Source organism: Anoplophora glabripennis, unplaced genomic scaffold (assembly GCF_000390285.2).
Source record: "Anoplophora glabripennis isolate ALB-LARVAE unplaced genomic scaffold, Agla_2.0 scaffold131, whole genome shotgun sequence".
Classification (NCBI taxonomy): Eukaryota; Metazoa; Arthropoda; class Insecta; order Coleoptera; family Cerambycidae; genus Anoplophora; species Anoplophora glabripennis.
In genome coordinates, this window is record NW_019416249.1 from 1,010,944 (window position 1) to 1,028,965 (window position 18,022).

The 18,022-nt window shown below is 35.0% G+C and overlaps 1 protein-coding gene across 1 annotated transcript in view; it reads left to right on the top strand.

Annotated features, from left to right (window-relative positions):
• Positions 1 to 10,587, top strand: part of LOC108904576 (xanthine dehydrogenase) — a 16,062-nt gene extending 5,475 nt beyond the window's left edge. The window contains exons 5-11 of the mRNA XM_018707187.1: positions 448 to 756; positions 822 to 1,159; positions 5,778 to 6,084; positions 6,146 to 6,416; positions 9,603 to 9,826; positions 9,917 to 10,087; positions 10,319 to 10,587. Coding sequence (XP_018562703.1) covers positions 448 to 756; positions 822 to 1,159; positions 5,778 to 6,084; positions 6,146 to 6,416; positions 9,603 to 9,826; positions 9,917 to 10,087; positions 10,319 to 10,369 — 1,671 coding nt within the window. The 3' untranslated portion in view covers positions 10,370 to 10,587. The remainder of the gene's footprint in view (positions 1 to 447; positions 757 to 821; positions 1,160 to 5,777; positions 6,085 to 6,145; positions 6,417 to 9,602; positions 9,827 to 9,916; positions 10,088 to 10,318) is intronic.
• The last annotated feature ends 7,435 nt before the right edge of the window (positions 10,588 to 18,022 follow it).

Sequence of the window (18,022 nt, forward strand, 5' to 3'; positions counted from 1 at the left end):
CCTTACCTTAAAAACACTATTTTTGAACTGCCTATTCCTGATTTAAACCATCTGCAGGCTCGACTTATAGACAAGATTCGTGAAATTAACAATACCCCGAGCATCTTAGAAAATGTCTTTAATTCTTTGAGGAACAGGTGTGAAAAGTGCTTGGAACAAGGAGGGGGACACTTTCAGCAGCTGCTTTAATTTATTGTTATAACAAGGAGGGGGACACTTTCCGCAGCTCCTTTAATTGTTTGTTATTGTTATCACGATTATTCTTTAAAATAAAGTTATATAGTCATTAACGTTATTGAAACTGACAGCTGCTCGTTGAGAAATGAGGTTAAGTTGGTCGCTATAAGCTACTCCCTACGTCCAATGTGCCAGAGCCAACTTCGACTACGTTTTTATTTGAACGCTCGTTATAATGTTGTTGTTAAGTTTGTAACCAACACTTTCTAGAAACTAGTTGCCCAGGTTCTTGGGATACAACAAAACAAAGTCATCAGCAAAGTAAAAAGAATAGGCGGAGGTTTTGGGGGCAAAGAATCTAAAGCTGCCATGTTAGCCATACCGGTTGCAGTAGCTGCCAAAAAATTCAACCGCCCCATGAGGTGTATGTTAGACAGAGATGAAGATATAGTTATGACCGGGCTACGACACCCTCTTTTGATGAAGTACAAGGTAGCATTTGATGAAAAAGGCAAAATTTTAGGCTGCGACGTAGAACTATACTCCAATTGTGGATATTCTCTTGATTTGTCTATAGGTGTAAGTTATTGCATTAGCATTGCAATAATAAACTTTATACAATATATTCTACGCGCTTTTTGTAGGTAATGGACAGAGTTATGACACACGTCGAAAATGCATACTACATACCGGTGATAAGAGCGACGGGATTTCTCTGTAAAACCAATCTTCCGTCTAACACTGCATTTAGAGGGTTTGGGGGACCCCAAGGCATGTTATTAACGGAGTGTATGGCCCAACACATTGCAGATTTCTTGGAAAAAGACCCTGCGGAAATTAGTGAACTGAATTTGTACAAAGAAGGGGATAGCACACACTACAACCAAATATTAACTAATTGTACGATTGACAAATGCTGGAAAGAGTGTATTACATCTTCGGATTACTATAACAGAAGGAATGAAATAGAAAAATTTAACAGGTAAGACGTTAAAGTTAAACGATATGGTTTTAACACAATGATGACACAGTGATTCTTATATGATTAGTTCAACGAATACAATGAGTCGAAGGATGTCAACAATTGTTATTATTAATAAAAACGAAACATATTAATTTATCTATGCTATGATTTTTTGAAAAGTGGAATAGATATAATTTATTATTTATTACTTAATTATATTGAGAAATAGTTACCGAAAACGATGCTGCGTGATCGTATTTTTATAAAAATTACACAGGGCAACAAAATCTGATGAAAGGTCACACCCAAAAACCAGACCTCACTTGCCTAAAGGTTTTTAGTGCGCAGAATCCAAATCCGGCGTCAGAATTGCTCCTATACGTCACGTTTTCGAGATATCCTAACCTAAAAGTGCAAAAAACAGGTTTTTTTGGTATATCTGAGCTTATATGTATGTATGTATGTATGTATGTATGTATGTATGTATGTATGTATGTCGGAGGGGTCTTCCACCACGGCACTTAGGCCTTATTAGGCCCCTTGTACACCCTCCTTCATTACTGAAGTACTTTTCTTCAAACCATCTTATTTACTACACGGATGGCTTGGTGGCAAAGTCTCGTACAATTTATGTATGATAGCGTGATCTTGAGTTACAGAGATTTCTTGCTCTGCTCTCATTACCATTTATCGGGGACCAGACGCGTGCGGCAAATGTTGGGCGACCCAGGTCTCTGGTAGGCTGCCATAGCCACGTCCCTGAGCCTGCCTTAGGTCACCCATCCAAATTCCGGCCCACGTCCGTGATGCTTGACTCGGCAGATCGAAATCCGCCGGCCAAGGCACCCGGCTAGGCGATCCCCCTGAGCTTATATCAAAGAGATACATTTTTTCAATTTTAGTACCACTGTTATAAAAACGCTAAAGTACCTAAATTCATTCAATGATATCTCCGCGAATAAAAAAGATTTTTCAAATCTGAAAAAAAGCGTTTTGAAGGGTAAGAGTGGTAGTTTTAGAGGGCATGATTTGTTTTTAGAAAAAAAAATTCGCTCTGTGATATAAGCTCTAATATAGCAAAAAAACGTGTTTTTCTGCACTTTTAGGTTAGGAATGTTGGGATATCTCGGAAACGTGACGTATAGGAGCAATTCTGACACCAGATTCGGATTTTACGCACCAAAAACCTTCGGGCAAGTGATGTCTGGCTTTTGGGTGTGAAAATTGTTGCCCTGTGTTATTATTGCCTCGAGAATAAATTTATTTGCGCATTATTGTACTTGTTTTTTCTTAATTTTTAAAATTATCGTATGTTGTAGGTATCTATTTTTTAAAATAAAAAATGTAAAATTGTGCGAATATTTCACAAGTTATAAGAAATAGACACTACTTAATAAAGTCAAAAGAAAATTCAATTTTACATCAAACCTACGAGGTTTGATAAAAAATTAAGGAAAATTTTGAAATTGCGCGTGGTATACCTTATATCGAGTTGACTCTTTCTTTTTGTGTATTAGTAACACTGTCAGTGTCGTACTTTTCAATTTTTAAGCAGCTAACATGCTTAGTTTGTGTTTAGCGAGCAAATGAGTAAGACTTACTCGCGATTTTTTACTAATGTTTTGAACATAAAACGAGTGGTAACAAAATTTGTTGAAGAAAATTAAGTTAGATAGGTATCTAATCGAAAATAATTTGGTGCGATTTTTATTGGAAACACTTTTTTGTATTACTTGTATTGCCAGTGCTATGAAGTATTCTTACATCCTGTATATTATTGTACCTTATGCCTTATACCTTTCTAAAAAAGAATCCTCGATAATAATTCTCTAATTCTTCTGAATTGTAAAAAGATTGGAACATTTCACGAGATCCATCTGAGAAAAAAATAGTTAAAACCGTTCAGTTAAAATAAGTAATAGGAAGTTAGCTAGTCCTTTAAGTGGAATACACTCTTCTTGAAAAAGTGATCATCTGGCCACAATGAAGTTGTTCTTCTCTGATGGAGTATGTCCTTTTACTTTTAAATGTCAAATTTGATGGAGAAAAAAAATTTGTTACCTGGACTTTTATAAGAGGAAATTGTAAAAGGGCTTATAATAAACCTAAAAAAAATAAATGCGTGAGCAGGGGCGGCGGAGGGTTGATTTGGGATCAACCCATTGGGATTTCTGGCGAAAGTTGACGTTAAACAAAAAAGTATCCAATACTAAAGTTGTAGATCATGCAAAAATCTACAACTTTTGTAGAGGTTACTTTTTAACAAACTCAAAATTTCCGAGAAAAATGCGAAAAACAATTTTAACGAAACTTGTTGAAAGTATACACCTTTCTGTCTTAAATATCCACAAATTTTTTTAGATAAAAAATTAAGACGTTTCTGAGATATTCATTTTTTTCGGCCTGAAACATTTTTTTTTTTTCAAAGAAAAATTCTACTTAGAAAAATCATCGTACAGAATTCTGCCGGTAATCATTTTTTTCGTTTTGACATACTTTTTGGTGAAATAAAAAAGTCTGTAATCACAGTTCAAAAATATGCTCAAAAATCCAAAAAAATAAAAAATTACTTGCAACAATTAATTTTTCAGTTATTGTTGATAATTTGTTTAAATTAAAAAACATTCAAAAACTGATTACACCATTCAGTTCTACAGAAAAAAATTAAAAAAACTGTGTCTCATTGTTTGACCCAAAACTTTATTTTTGTATAGTATTGCTTATAAACATCTAAGTCGACTTACAAATGCACAAATAATAAATTGTGTCCGGATGATTTGAGATTTCAGCAATACAAAGTAGTATCTGCAGTCTACTGTTGACGCGAAATCCGAAACCCGAAATTTTGCAAAATCGTTTTATTTTTTTCTGACTTTATTTGAAAACGAATTTTAAATAAATTGCATATTTTCATTTCCACTTTTTTCGCTCTATCCAATGGCGTCAACATTTTTGCAATCCGACGTTTCGTCTTCGAGGGGCCATCATCAGATTAATTTTTCTAAATATGTCGCTGCTATTTCTATGACAAAATCTAGTCATTTTTAATTCTGAATTAGATAGTATTACTATTGTAATCGCTTAAAAAGGTTTTTAGGCTCCGAACGCTTTCAAAATACCTGTATCTATTAGAGGAGAGAGAGAAGAGACTGAAGGTCAATACAGCAAAAAATATCCAACATTTTTTTTAATAATAATTTAAAAAGTTGTACCACTTGTACCTAATAAATAATAACGAATTTATGAAATATTTTATTATTTCTAATTAGTATTGCTAATAGTGGTAAAAAAAATTGTTGGATATTTTTACCTTTATACTGTTATGACTTCATCCAATAGATATTTTGAAAGCGTTCAAAGCCGTTCTCAGAAAAAATTTTAAATGATAGCTAAAGCTAAAAACTTTTTAAGTTAAGTTTAAGATTATAATAGTAATATCCTCTAATTGAGAAGTAAAAATGACTAGATTTTGTCATAAAAATAGCAGCAACGTATTTAAAAAAATTAACCCGATGATGGCCCCTCGAAGACGAAACGTCGGATTGCAAAAATGTTGACACCATTGAATAGAGCGAAAAAAGTGGCATTGTAAATATGTAATTTATTTTAAAATTCGTTTTCAAATAAAGCCAGAAGAAAATTAAACAATTTTGCAAAATTTCGGGTTTTTCCGGATATCTCCGGAGCTAGCAATACTGTACATAAATAAAGTTTTGGGTCAAATAATGAGACAGTTTTTTTGTATTTTTTCTGTACAATTGAATGGTGTAATAAGTTTTTGATTTTTCTTTAATTTAAACAAATTATGAACAATTACTGAAAAATGTATTGCTGCAGGTCATTTTTATTTTTTTTTGCATTTATGAGCATATCTGAACTGTGATTACAGATTTTTTATTTCACTAAAAAGTATATGTTAAAACGAAAAAAATGATCACTGGCAGAACTCTGTATGATGTTTTTTCTAAGTAGAATTTTTCTTTGAAGAAAAAGTGTTTCAGACCGGAAAAATGAATATCTCGGAAACTTTTTAATTATGTTATCTAAAAAAATTTGTAATTAGTTAAGACACAAAGGTATACTTTTACCAAGTTTCGTTAAAATTAAATTATTTTTGCGGAAATGAAAAATAAAAAACGAAAAATCAGAAAAAGCCTGTTTTTCGCATTTTTCTCGGAAATTTTAAGGTTATGTTAAAAAGTGACTTCTACAAAAGTTGTAGATTTTTGCATGATCTACAACTTTTGTAATGTATACTTTTTTGTTTAACGTCAACTTTCGCTAGAAGTCCCAATGATACAATTTTTCATAACTTTTCAACCCCCCAAATCAACCCTCCGCCGCCCCTGCTCTCGCATTTATTTTTTTTTCTTTTATTATAAGCCCCTTTACCATTTCCACTTATAAAAGTCCAGGTAACTATTTTCTTTTTTTCCCTCTAAATGAGTTATTTCGATCGATCTAATGTGGAAAATGCAATTTGAAAAAAAAAACGGCTTGTAGGTATATTTTAAAAACAAAATTGTACCGTATTTCCCATATACTTAATACATATTCTTATTAACAGAAATGTATGGATTTTTGAAGTAAACAAAGCATTTGGTTATTTTTCTTTAATTATTTATTTATTTCTCAGGGAAAACCGTTATAAAAAACGGGGTCTTAGCGTCATACCCACAAAATACGGCATCGCTTTTGGCATTTCGTTTCTAAACCAAGCTGGGGCTCTTGTCCTGGTGTACACCGATGGGTCTGTGTTATTATCCCACGGTGGTATTGAGATGGGTCAGGGAATTTACACGAAGATGATCCAAGTGGCAAGCAGAGTACTGGAAATTCCAGTGGAAAAAATTCATACCAGCGAAACTGCTACAGATAAAGTGCCAAATACTTCGCCAACCGCCGCTAGTTCTGGGTCAGATCTGAACGGAATGGCAGTCATGGTGAGTCTGTTATCATTATTCGAAATTTAAGTCAAATTATATAGATACTGTTGAATTTTAGGAAGCCTGCAAGGTGATTAAGGAAAGACTGAGACCTTACAAAGAAGCAGATCCGAAAGGAACATGGGAGAGTTGGGTGAACAAAGCATATTTCGATAGGGTAAGCTTGTCGGCCACGGGATTCTACAAGACTGACGTCGATTTTGATTGGAATACTAAACAAGGCACACTTTTCAACTATTTCACCTACGGGGTTGCTTGTACTGAGGTAGAAATTGATACTCTTACTGGAGACCACCAGGTGTTGAAAACTGACATTGTTATGGATTTAGGTATGTCCCTGGTGCGGCAGTCAGCTGTACCTTTGATATCGAAGCGTTGATGGCGGTTTTGACATGCTGAAATTTATTCAAATTTCGTTCAAAAGTAACACAAAAATTAAACGAATAATAAACTGACTAGTTACCAACAGACGAAATGCTCTACAAAAATTGTTCAAAGTTTTTTCCGTGTGCTTCCAAACGACGATCAAAATTAGTCCGCATACGTGCACATACGCAAAACGACAAGGCTCAATTAAATTGTACTGACATTCTCTGTACATTAACACCATGTCTGCTAGTTGTTGATCAGAAAACATTTTATACGCCGGCTAAGTAATACTGCAACACACAACGCACGTGCACAAAATGCACAGGGTCGGCTTACATTTAATTTTCTTAATTAATTTTCTCGAAACAGAAGCATTTAGACCATCAGTTGCTTAAAAAAGTTGCCCATTTTCGTGCCCTCTATCACCTTTTTCAAGAAACGCACTTATTTCAGAAACACTGTAACAAAGGAAGTGACATTAAATGAAAGAGAAACTGATTCCAATTAGTATATCACAAACTTACTTTGTGTATTATTTCCTATTCAAACATATTTTAAGCATGCAAATTTACTGTTGTTTTCTGCGAGGATTTTTGCTTTCATACTTCGTTTTACACTTCGAGCATATACTCCTAGAGGCAGCCATCAGTGCTGAGAATGCGCGACTGGTGTGCGAGGGAGAAATGAGCATAAAAGGACATACTATCTCTTTCGCTCCGCGAGCTGGATTGGTCGGTGCGTGCTCCCCTCCATGCCAATGACCGTCCTGCACCTAAGCCCCGACCAATCAGCTCGCGGAGCGAGAGAGATAGCATGTCCTTTTATTCTCCTTTCTCTCCCGCACACCAGTCGCACTTTCTCAGCACTGAAGGCTGCCTCTAGGAGTATATGCTCGAAGAGAGAAAAATATCAATCAAAGTTTTAAGTGAGAACTTCGTTTAAACCAGGAAACCCTATATAACGTATATTTCTAACTCGAATTCATAAAAAAATATACTGGGGTAACTTGTAGTGGGGGTAAGTATTTTAGGGGTAATAAATGAATACCTACACTGACTAATTTGATATACTTGAATAAGGTTATAAAATAATTTTTAATAAAAAGTGTTTTATATGATTTTTAAAGCATTGTGTTTAGTCTGTGAATCTCTTCTGTCAATGAGCTCTCACAGTGATTTAAGTGAACTATAAAGCAAACAATTGCACTCAACCAAGACGTGATCATAAATGGAGACAGAGACGCATTGTGCAACAGTTAAAACCGGTACTATAAAAAATGTTATAAAACTCTAAACAAAATACATAGTGTTTTTACTTTTTATTATTGAGCTGAATCTTTATTCCAATCTACGTCTGAGTGACTGGCGTATCCATAGACCTTATGAACTACTGGACTCGCCCAACGGTCATTTTGCTCATATAAACGGCAATCGCACATACGTGTGCGAGAGAGACAGAGCTAGTGCGGGCTTATGCTTTGTTCACAGAACTTCGACTGTAGCGCGATATATTTAATTCAACCAATCGGCAATCGACTCGATTCTTGACACACTTTTTTTGGTGGGCCGTATTCCCGTTTGAAGTTAAAATGATTTAACTACATTTATGTGTAGTGACTATGCATTGAAAGTATGGTGAAGTTAAAAATTTTGAAAAATTATTGATTGCACACATCGGCGCGATTGACCTCTCTTTCTAGGGCCAGTCTATAGTTTACTAGTGATTTTTGTTAATTATTTGCTTAGTTTTGAAGAATTTTCTATATCATGTTGCCACTTTTCTTTCATGTTGTTCATCATAAAACTCCATTTATCTTGAAAACGGTGCGTGTTAGAGCTTTTCATTATAAATACCTTTTTTGTGTAGAAAACATTGGCAGTTTAAAATGTGCTTTCAAAATTCCAATTTTCCCTGAGCCGTAAAAATTAAAGGCAAAAGAACCACACGCAATCCTAAAATCTCCGCCTCTGATATATGAATAAAAAATCAATTAGCGCTCAAAAGTAGCTAATATTAATGGTAATTCAAAACTGAAAAAAATTATTTCGTGCTTTTCAGATTTAAGTGTCTCACGATGTTACCCAAAATTTTGGGGGTTATAATGATTTTTGTTGTTTATCACTAGAGTGATTTTTTGAAAATTGCTATAAAAAAATATTCAGCATATAATAATTTTTTACGGGAACTATCTACTTTCTAAAGAAGATTTCTTAGATTTGCTGCGTATGAAGAGAAATATCTGTATTCAGAATTGCAGTAACTTATACACTCCAAAGCGCCTTCTACAGAACATGAATGCTATTATATATACGACCACTACTGTAAATACTTAAAAACACACCGTCTGCGATCAATGTAAGATTCCTATTACGTACGGTAAAAAAATCGCACAGTTTTCCTAGCAACCGCTTAGCAACGGTCAATACAATACTGTTTGTATTGACCGTCGCTAGGTGGTTGCTAGGAAAGCTGTACGATTTTTTTACCAAGCTGTGCGATTTTTTTACCGTACGACGTAATAGAAATCTTGCATTGATCGCAGACGGTGTGTTTTTAAGTATTTAAAGTAGTGGTCGTAGGTAAAGTATAGTACGTAATACGTGGTGTAATGCAATTACGCACTCATAGAATTACGCACTCGCCGCTACGCGGCGTCGTGCGTAACTTTTCCATTGGTGCGTAAAATGATTTTTACCTACGACAACTACTGTAAATACTTAAAAACACACCGTCTGCGATCAATCTAAGATTCCTATTACGTACGGTAAAAAAATCACACAGTTTTCCTAGCAACCGCCTAGCAACGGTCAATACAATACTGTTTATATTGACCGTTGCTAGGCGGTTGCTAGGAAAACTGTACGATTTTTTTACCAAGGTGTGCGATTTTTTTACCGTACGACGTAATAGGAAACTTGCATTGATCGCAGACGGTGTGTTTTTAAGTATTTAAAGTAGTGGTCGTAGGTAAAGTATAGTACGTAATACGTGGTGTAATGCAATTACGCACTCATAGAATTACGCACTTGCCGCTACGCGGCGTCGTGCGTAACTTTTCCATTGGTGCGTAAAATGATTTTTACGTAATATACTATTGTGACATATGAATATTTCGATATTTGACATTTTAATAAAGACTTTTTCAGGTGAGAGTCTAAATCCTGCTATCGACATAGGCCAGATAGAGGGCGCCTTCATGCAAGGTTATGGTCTGTTCGTGCTGGAGGAAATGGTGTATTCTCCAGAAGGAACAGTTTTCACCAGAGGTCCTGGCACTTACAAACTACCCGGATTTGCGGACATACCTGTAGAATTTAATGTTTCCCTTTTAAAAGGAGTATCCAATCCTAGAGCTGTGTATTCATCTAAGGTGGGGTAAAAATAAATAAAATATTGTCTATTTTAGAAATATTTCGTCAGTCAAATAAAAAGTGAAAATAACGAAAGAAACACCTTTCAGGCTGTTGGGGAACCGCCTTTGTTTCTAGCAAGTTCCGTTCTGTATGCTATTAAGGACGCTATTAAAGCAACGCGTGAAGAAAATGGGATTAAAAAGGAATACTTTAGATTCGACGCTCCCGCAACTTCGGCTAATATCAGGATGGCATGTCAAGATTCGATAACGTCGAAGGTAAAATCATATTTTTAAACGATATGTTGTTTTATTTAAAATGAGTGGTGTCGTTTTTGAATAGTTACTCTTCTATTTACTTTTTACAACAGATGAAGTTGAATATATTTATAACTATAACATACACGCACAATTTCTACACGTATTACATTTAAGTTTACATCTCCATCGTTTATTTTTTATTTGCAATATGGTCCATATTAGAATATTTATTCTTAATTTTTGTTTTAGATAAAAGAGCCAGAACGTGGAACCTTTAAACCCTGGAACGTTGTAGTTTAGTTGTAGAGAATTGGTATTAAAGAAATCCATACTTTACAAGTTTATTCCCATACTATCCACTAACATTTCGCTAATATTTTACAATGTTCATCGAAGTCTTTTAAGTCGATGTCCTTGGTTTTATTTTGCTGAATCAGATAGGTAACTGCAGCTGAAATAGGTACAAAAAATGTCAAATATATATGTAAGTACATACAATAAAGTATTTTTAATACAAATTTTTATTTCTTTCTAACCTTTCAAGTGACCTTCTGTTCTGAAAACTCCTCTGCCAATGTACGTAGCTATCAGGTCAGTTTTTGAAAGTAGACCGATGCGATATTTGCTGACAAATGTTCGAATCAGTTTTAGATCATCCGTGGTTAGAGACCTTCTACGTTTTCTCGCCTCTTTTACCGACATCCGATAAATACTGACAAACGCTTCCTTCACTTGTTCTTTTATTTCTTCTTCGAAATCAACCTCTTCTTTTTTCTAAAATATACAGGATATTAATACGTGCACATACCTTAACGGACGAATTACCCGTAAAATTGCAAAATCTCCATCTTCTATCCTCTCAAGAAGCCTCAAAAGCCCGCATATCTTGATTTCATCGTTGATATCTTTATTGGTCTTGACCGCCTGTACAAACATGGAAAAATACTTTCTGGCGTCACCTGCCAAAATTTGTAACTTTCCCTGGTGTTTGTTATTAAAATTACATGTTGTCAGAGAATCTACACATGCCCTAGGTTTATCCATACAGTTTTTAGGACCAAACATATTCCCAATGCAATTCTTTATTCTGCCTTTAATAAGCTTCTTCAGTTTGAAGTTCTTCGGCTTCGATAATTCTTCTGATTTAACAGATTCTAGCAAAACGTTAAGGAAGAAATCGTCATCTTGGAACAGTTTATTTGTTACGTCTATCTCTTTTTCGTAGACTTTGAGGAGATTGTCAAAAAATCTCTTAGCCATAAACTTACTAGTTACTGATGGGGAATTAGAATATCTAGATCCAAAACTCGAAGAAGTGTCTGATTTGCCATCAACATCCATTTGAGTTGAAGATTTTAAGTCAGATTTGCTAACATGACAATTTTCTTTGACGTTTATGTGATCTGAATATACGGCATCTGACTCAATCCGTTTAACACTTTCTTTCTGTTTACCTTTGAAACAGAAGTTATTATTACTGCTACTTTGTTCTTCAACAACTGTTAAGCTACAGGAATTTAAGTTGGTAATACTTAGAACCACAGGGCACTGCACAATATCTTTTGTTAACTGAGAAGTATCGTCAATAGTAAAACTAGTTCGAGACCTTTGCAAAGTAGTGATTTCTAAAGAAGGTTCACGTTCTTTATAAAAAAACAGTGTTTCCTCCTGAACATTATCTTCATTGAAAGTGTCAGCACTTTTCACTTCCTTTAATAAGATGTCTTCTTTGATGATGTTTTCAATTTCCAATAAATTTTCTTGATTTTCCGAATTATTACTTAATTCATCCGCCTCAGTAATGTCAGGCAAATCTGAATTAGAATGTTTCTTGCAGAGACTACAATTACTATTAAAGTCGCTAAGAAGGGCAGAACTTTTCCTGCAGAAGAGTAAAACGTCGAGAGGTATTTCCTGAAATGTTTCCTCAGATTCATCTTTATTCTTTGTTTGATTTCGAACTTTCTCAGCATATTCTATGCATTTTTGATTCATTACGCTGTACTCCTGCAAATTAGGACCAGATCTCGAGTCATTTAATGAGCTTGTAGACTGCAAACTAGTCTCCAATTTTTTTATAGGCTTGAACAAGTTGGCGATACTGGTTTTTTTAAAAAAGCTGGAAACAGACGTACACTTCTTCGAGTTGCTACTAGAATATCCGCTCTCTTCTGACTCTGTCACACTATTTGATGTATGATACTCCTTTTTAAGAAATTGGCGAAATGTTTCCCTTTGAATCCGATGTGGATTATTAAGAGCATAGCCAAGGATAGTTTTCATAGGCTTTTTAAAATGTAATAAGACGGCATCCTTATTTATCTCAATAGGTCCATCTTCATATAAATAATCAAACGACGATGTGGACCCGGCTAGTACCGGACAACTCAAATGACTAAAAATTAAGTTAGTCGGACGTTTAGATTCTTTCTCTTCACTAGCGACATTTCCTTCAGAGCACGAATTTTTTTTATACGGATTGTTCAGTGTAGAAGTGGTTTCATTTGAATGTTTAGGGAAAATAACATACGATTTTTCATTGACAGGTGGTGATCTTGGAATAATTTGTCTATCTTTATCAATATGGGTAGGATCTAGGGAAGGTTCTTGGGGTGATTTAAACTTTGTATCGCAATAAGATACTATCGAATTATATAACTGGTCAATTAGATCCTTGAAATTCTGGTGTGTGTTTTCAGAATCAATTTTACTCATCTTACAAATCTGTTCCTCGTTGATAACTCCATTTTTCAAGAAAGAAGAATTTAGTTCTTTATCTGACAAGTTTCTTTCATGCGAACTTTTCTTCACGAATATTTCTTCAATTTTTTTCTCTGGGAACGACTTTCGTCTAAATTTGTTTAACTGGTCTACATCTGAGATGACCGGGGCGAAGATATCTCTGCCTGAAAACTTACAAGCATCTTCTTTGTTCTTGGGAAAGATTTTTCTAGATTTTTTTGTGGAAATTTTAGAGGCTTTAGTCCTCAGTTTCGCTTTGTTAGTTTTAGTGTTGTAAGTTGGCAATCTGCTAATACATTTTTGATTAACAATAGGTGTCGGACTGGTTTTAGTATCAAAACCTTCGTCCAAATTCGGATTCTCTAACGTTAGATATCTTACTTCAAAGATTCGCGGTCCCATTTGGTTTTTTGTTCCACATTTTTTCTTCATTTTCTTCCTTATGCTCTCGTCATACATCTTCCTGCGTTGGTAGGTATTCATTTTAGGATCGAAACTTTTTGTAAGGAACAATCTACTGGCATGGGGTTGATCGCTTATAAGAGATTTTGCCGTGTATCTATCGAGTGATCTGGAATTGGAGTTCGAACTGAAATTAATTTTTTGGGCGTTGCTGTACCTGTCAACGCAAACTAAACTGCCGATTCTACTTTCCATGTCTACATCGTTTAAACTCATAGATGATTTGGAGAACAGACTTTCTTGATTTTTTTTTAAGGTTGTTACGGCATGTCTATCAAAGATTTTTTCTTGGACTGAATTATCTTTTGTATCATTTCTGGTCCACTCAGCAGGTGTGTTGCATGTTCCAGATATTTCTGTACATATTGAACCATCTATAGTAACAACATTTGTACTCATTGTTAAGGCTCGTTTAGTGGGTTTCTCTCTAAATTCATCCAGTGAAGGTTTAGAAGGTGGTGTACATCTTTCATCGGCAGTCGCTGGTCTTCTTTCTAAAAGCTTTATAGGCTCAAATTTCTCTTGGTTTTCAAATGAAACGGTCTTCTCTTCCAGTCCTTTGCATTGCCCCGACATTGGTGCAAAACATCTTTCTGGTTCCGGTAATTTGCGACTTGGAAATTGCTCGTTTTCTAAATTGATGATGGGTCTTGCGGACTTGCACACTGATCCCATTTTTGGTTCACCGAAAGAATCAGTAATCTGACAACGCTTCACGTTGTTCGCAGTTGCTATTTTTTTAGAGTACCTATACTGCTTCGTCGCATCACAAATTGTGACTAGTGTAGGCGTGTCTAGGTAACTTGGAGTTTGTGATTTTTTATTTTCCAACATAATAACTGCTTTGTCTGCTACTTCCTCAGTGATGCTAACTTCCGTTGCAGCATCAACTAAATTTTTCTCACCTAGTTCTTCTCTGTTACCCGTTACATCGTCTGCGCAATCCTGATCCATTGAATTATGAGCTTTAATTGACTCGTCTTTAATGATCTGTGATGCAGTTGTTCCTGTATACCCTTTAATCAAACTTGGTATTCTGCTCATCGTATTACATGTACCTATTTTCTTTGAACAATATGATTTTTCTTCTACATCTTGAACTTTGGGACAGTCAGTGGGTAGCTTCGAATCTGTTTCTTGTGAGTCTGTTGCTTTCTCCGAATAATTTGTCTTTTCTTCTGCGTTTTTAATTTTAGGGTTATCGTAAGCCATTATTTTCTTCGAGGAATATGCTGCCTCTTCTACGTCTTGGATTTGAATGTTTTCGTTTGAGTCTACTTCGTGTATATCCTTTATCTTCTTGGTACAATATGTTTTTTCTGCTACGTCATGATTTTTAGATGTTTCAATTGGCTCTTTTGAATCTGGTTCACGTGAATTCTTTTCTTGTCTATCGGGTATATTTATAGACTTATTTGTTTGATTTGATTCCTCTGTGAATGATATTTCACGCATTACATTTTTTGGAATTTCTCTTATAATCTCCCTAATTCCTTCCTTAATTATTATATCAATGCTTTTCCTTTCTGGACTTGATTTTCTAAAGAATATATCTGGTAAAAGTTGTCTTAATTGTTCTCTAAAGTGGCTTGGACCGTTAGGTTTACGTTTGCCTTTAAATTTGTGTTCTGTAAGGGAATCATACGATATATTAATGTCAGACTTTGAAGTATAGTTGTTCATTTCTCTGTATTTTTTTTTAATTCGATGATGGCTCTCCATTTTCTTGATCTTTTTATTATATCCACGTTTTTCTTCATACTTGAGTTTTTTATTTTCACGTGATCTTTCACTAACTTTTTTTGGAGAACTTTTAGGTATAATACTGTTATCCTTTAAGGGATTGCAGTTTTTATGTTTATTTGGATTGCCCTGGGTAGATTTTCTAATCGGCTCCAGATTGCAACCAGAGCTGCTGCTCTTTAATGTCTTAAAGAATGTACAGTTCAGATCTTTCTTTAAAGGAGATGGATTTTCATTAGCGCGTATGACAATGGAAATATTTGAAGGCTCTTCTACTATATTGTTTAATGTAATAGGTTTAGGACTATCACCTCGTTTACGAATTTTTTTTGATACATCACCGCAATTTCTGTGGGACTTTTCGTTTTTCATTATAAAAAGAATTTTTGCTAGATCCGATTCAGATTCATTTTTCGTATTCATCGATATTTCTTCCTTGTCTTCACAGATTTCTAGGTTGCAGTCAGAGGGATCTGAAACAACTCTGTAGCTGTCACTTACTATGCTCTTCTTTCCTTCTGAAGATTTATCACTTTCATGGTGACACTTGTTGTCTGCTATGGAGTACTTGTAATAGAGTTTGAACCGTTTCGACTTTTTCTTCTGCTCGATCATATCTTCTGTAGGGTTGATGACATTCAAGGACGTGGTGGTTTGGGTTTCATTGAAAATCGTCGATTCTCTTATTTGCGAAGGAATGCCTACTATGGAGACGGTCTTACATTCCAAATTCATGAGCTGTCTCATACGTTTTTTCAATTTCTTGTTACTAACCTTTACCAGGTCTGTTTCTTCGAAAACATCCTCACCTGGAATCGCAATTCTTCTAGTAGAACTCCTACCTCTCTTATGACGGCGTTCATTTCCATTAAATTCTGAATGAGGTTCATATTTAGTCACATCGATCAACTTTTCTTTAATTAAAGTTGAGTTCGAATGTTTCTCTGTCATACGTTTCCTCAGTTTCTTAGAATAAGCTTCATGTTGATGAGTTTTTTCTATCTCTTTAATATTTAAATTGTCTTCATTAGGAGCTGTGTTCGTTTTACCTAAACTTCTATCTCTTTTCTGATTATATTCAGGATTAGTTTGAGTGTCATTTGACCTCCGTTTCACTTCAACGTGTTTTTTCTTTAAGAGAGATGTGCTGGATTGTATTGAAAACGTTGAAGGATGTTCTAACATTTTTATTAAACAGTCTGGGCTAATTTTGTGTGAACTATATTCGGGATATGGACTTTTATGACGTTGATGCCGAACATCTTTATCACTTCTTCGTTTATCCATTGGGGAAGACGATCGTTTTTGTTGTTGGGGACTGCGGCTCCTTCTATAATTTCTAGAATCTTCAGATGGATATCTTTCCCTTTTCAAGGAGACATTAGGTACTTCAGTATATTTTTTCGTACTTTCTCTGACGGCTTTCTTTTCTTCATCGGAACGTTTTGCTTTCTTCTCTTCATCAAGACTCTTCTCCTGTTTTCCTTCTTCGAAACTTTTACATCTCTCGCTTCCTCTTTTCTTTCTTTTTGAATGACTTCGATCACGAAATTCCTCTTTTTTCTCTTTAATACTTTTTGTTTTAAAGACATCATTTTCGTTTTCCACATAATTACTTTTGCTATCATTCGAGTTACTGTTATTGCCCAATATGGAATCTAATTTCTTGTCTATCAGACTTTGAATCTTAAAAAAGTAACTTTTTATGTCATCATCAATTTTCGCTTTGTACTGATTAGAATTCGGATTGGTTTTTTCTTGTTTTTTCTTAGTATTTTCTAGTTTAACTTGTTCTTCCTTTGAATCACCTCTTTTTTCACGTTGAGATACTTTTGTTGTACTGTCACCCTTACGACGTTTTTTCTTCTTTGGTCGGGCAGTTTCATTTTGAGAAGTTTTATCGAAGGCAAAGTATTTCCCGTATGGTCCGAGGGTAACATTGCTCTTTGGATCTTGATGGCTTCTTAGATCAATTGTCAGTTTGGACTTTCGAGGAGAAAATTTCACAGGAATCGTTGCATCCTTCAAGTGTTTGGTTTTGCCTCTCCGACTTGTTAAAGCTGATTCTAATTGTGAAAAAGCAGAGTTGTCTCTTGAAGGAGATCGTTTTCTTGAAGATTTTTCCTTTGATGTTTCTGGAAAAAGACATTCTACGTTGTACTTCTTTTTTTCTTGTAAAAATGGACTTTGAAGTTCAACTTCACAATACATCACTGATTGCTGGTTATCCTTTATGTTTTTTTCTTTACTAGAACCTCTTTTGTTATTTTTCTTATGTTTATGTTTCTTGAGCTTATGCAATTTTTCTTTAATGGCCGTAGGAGATTGTTGATCCTGTAAAATGTTGAGATGGGAATTTGTAGAAACATCTCTGCTCGTTTTATCGTGAAATGTTTTTTCTCTTCGTATGAGCTTTTCCTTATTTGACAGAAGGGCCTTGGAGCTATCTAGTGAAAGGGGTCTGGTATGTAAAAGTTTTTTGCTGTCAACCTTATTAATTCCTTCCAAGTATTTTTCAATTTTGTTCAAGCGTTCTTTATCGCGTTTCTCCTTTTTCTCATTATGCTTCACTAGCTCTTTGGCTGACATTAAATCTTGGATATTCATATTCTTTTCGTGCATAATTTTGCAATGACGATCATGTGACTTAGACTCCTCCCTTTTATGCTTGTGTTTATCTTTATTCGACTTGAATTTTGCGGCATCCTCATGGTCCCCAAACTCCAATTTTTTGCTTAGCTCTTTCCTAGAATTATGAGGAGCCTTGATGACCTCCAAAGTGCTATCATCGGCGTCCCTATTTTTTAGGTGGCCTCGTCTAGAAGCAGCATTGTGGCGATGTTCTTTGTGGTTGAGTTTGGTATGCTTTTTATGCATTTCATTACTGTGCCACCATTTCACTCACGACTTACATACCTTTTTGCCTAAGGCGGCAATAAATTCAGACGAAAATTTCACTTACGCCTCTATTTACTTGACATATAACTACTGACATTCAAGTCAGTG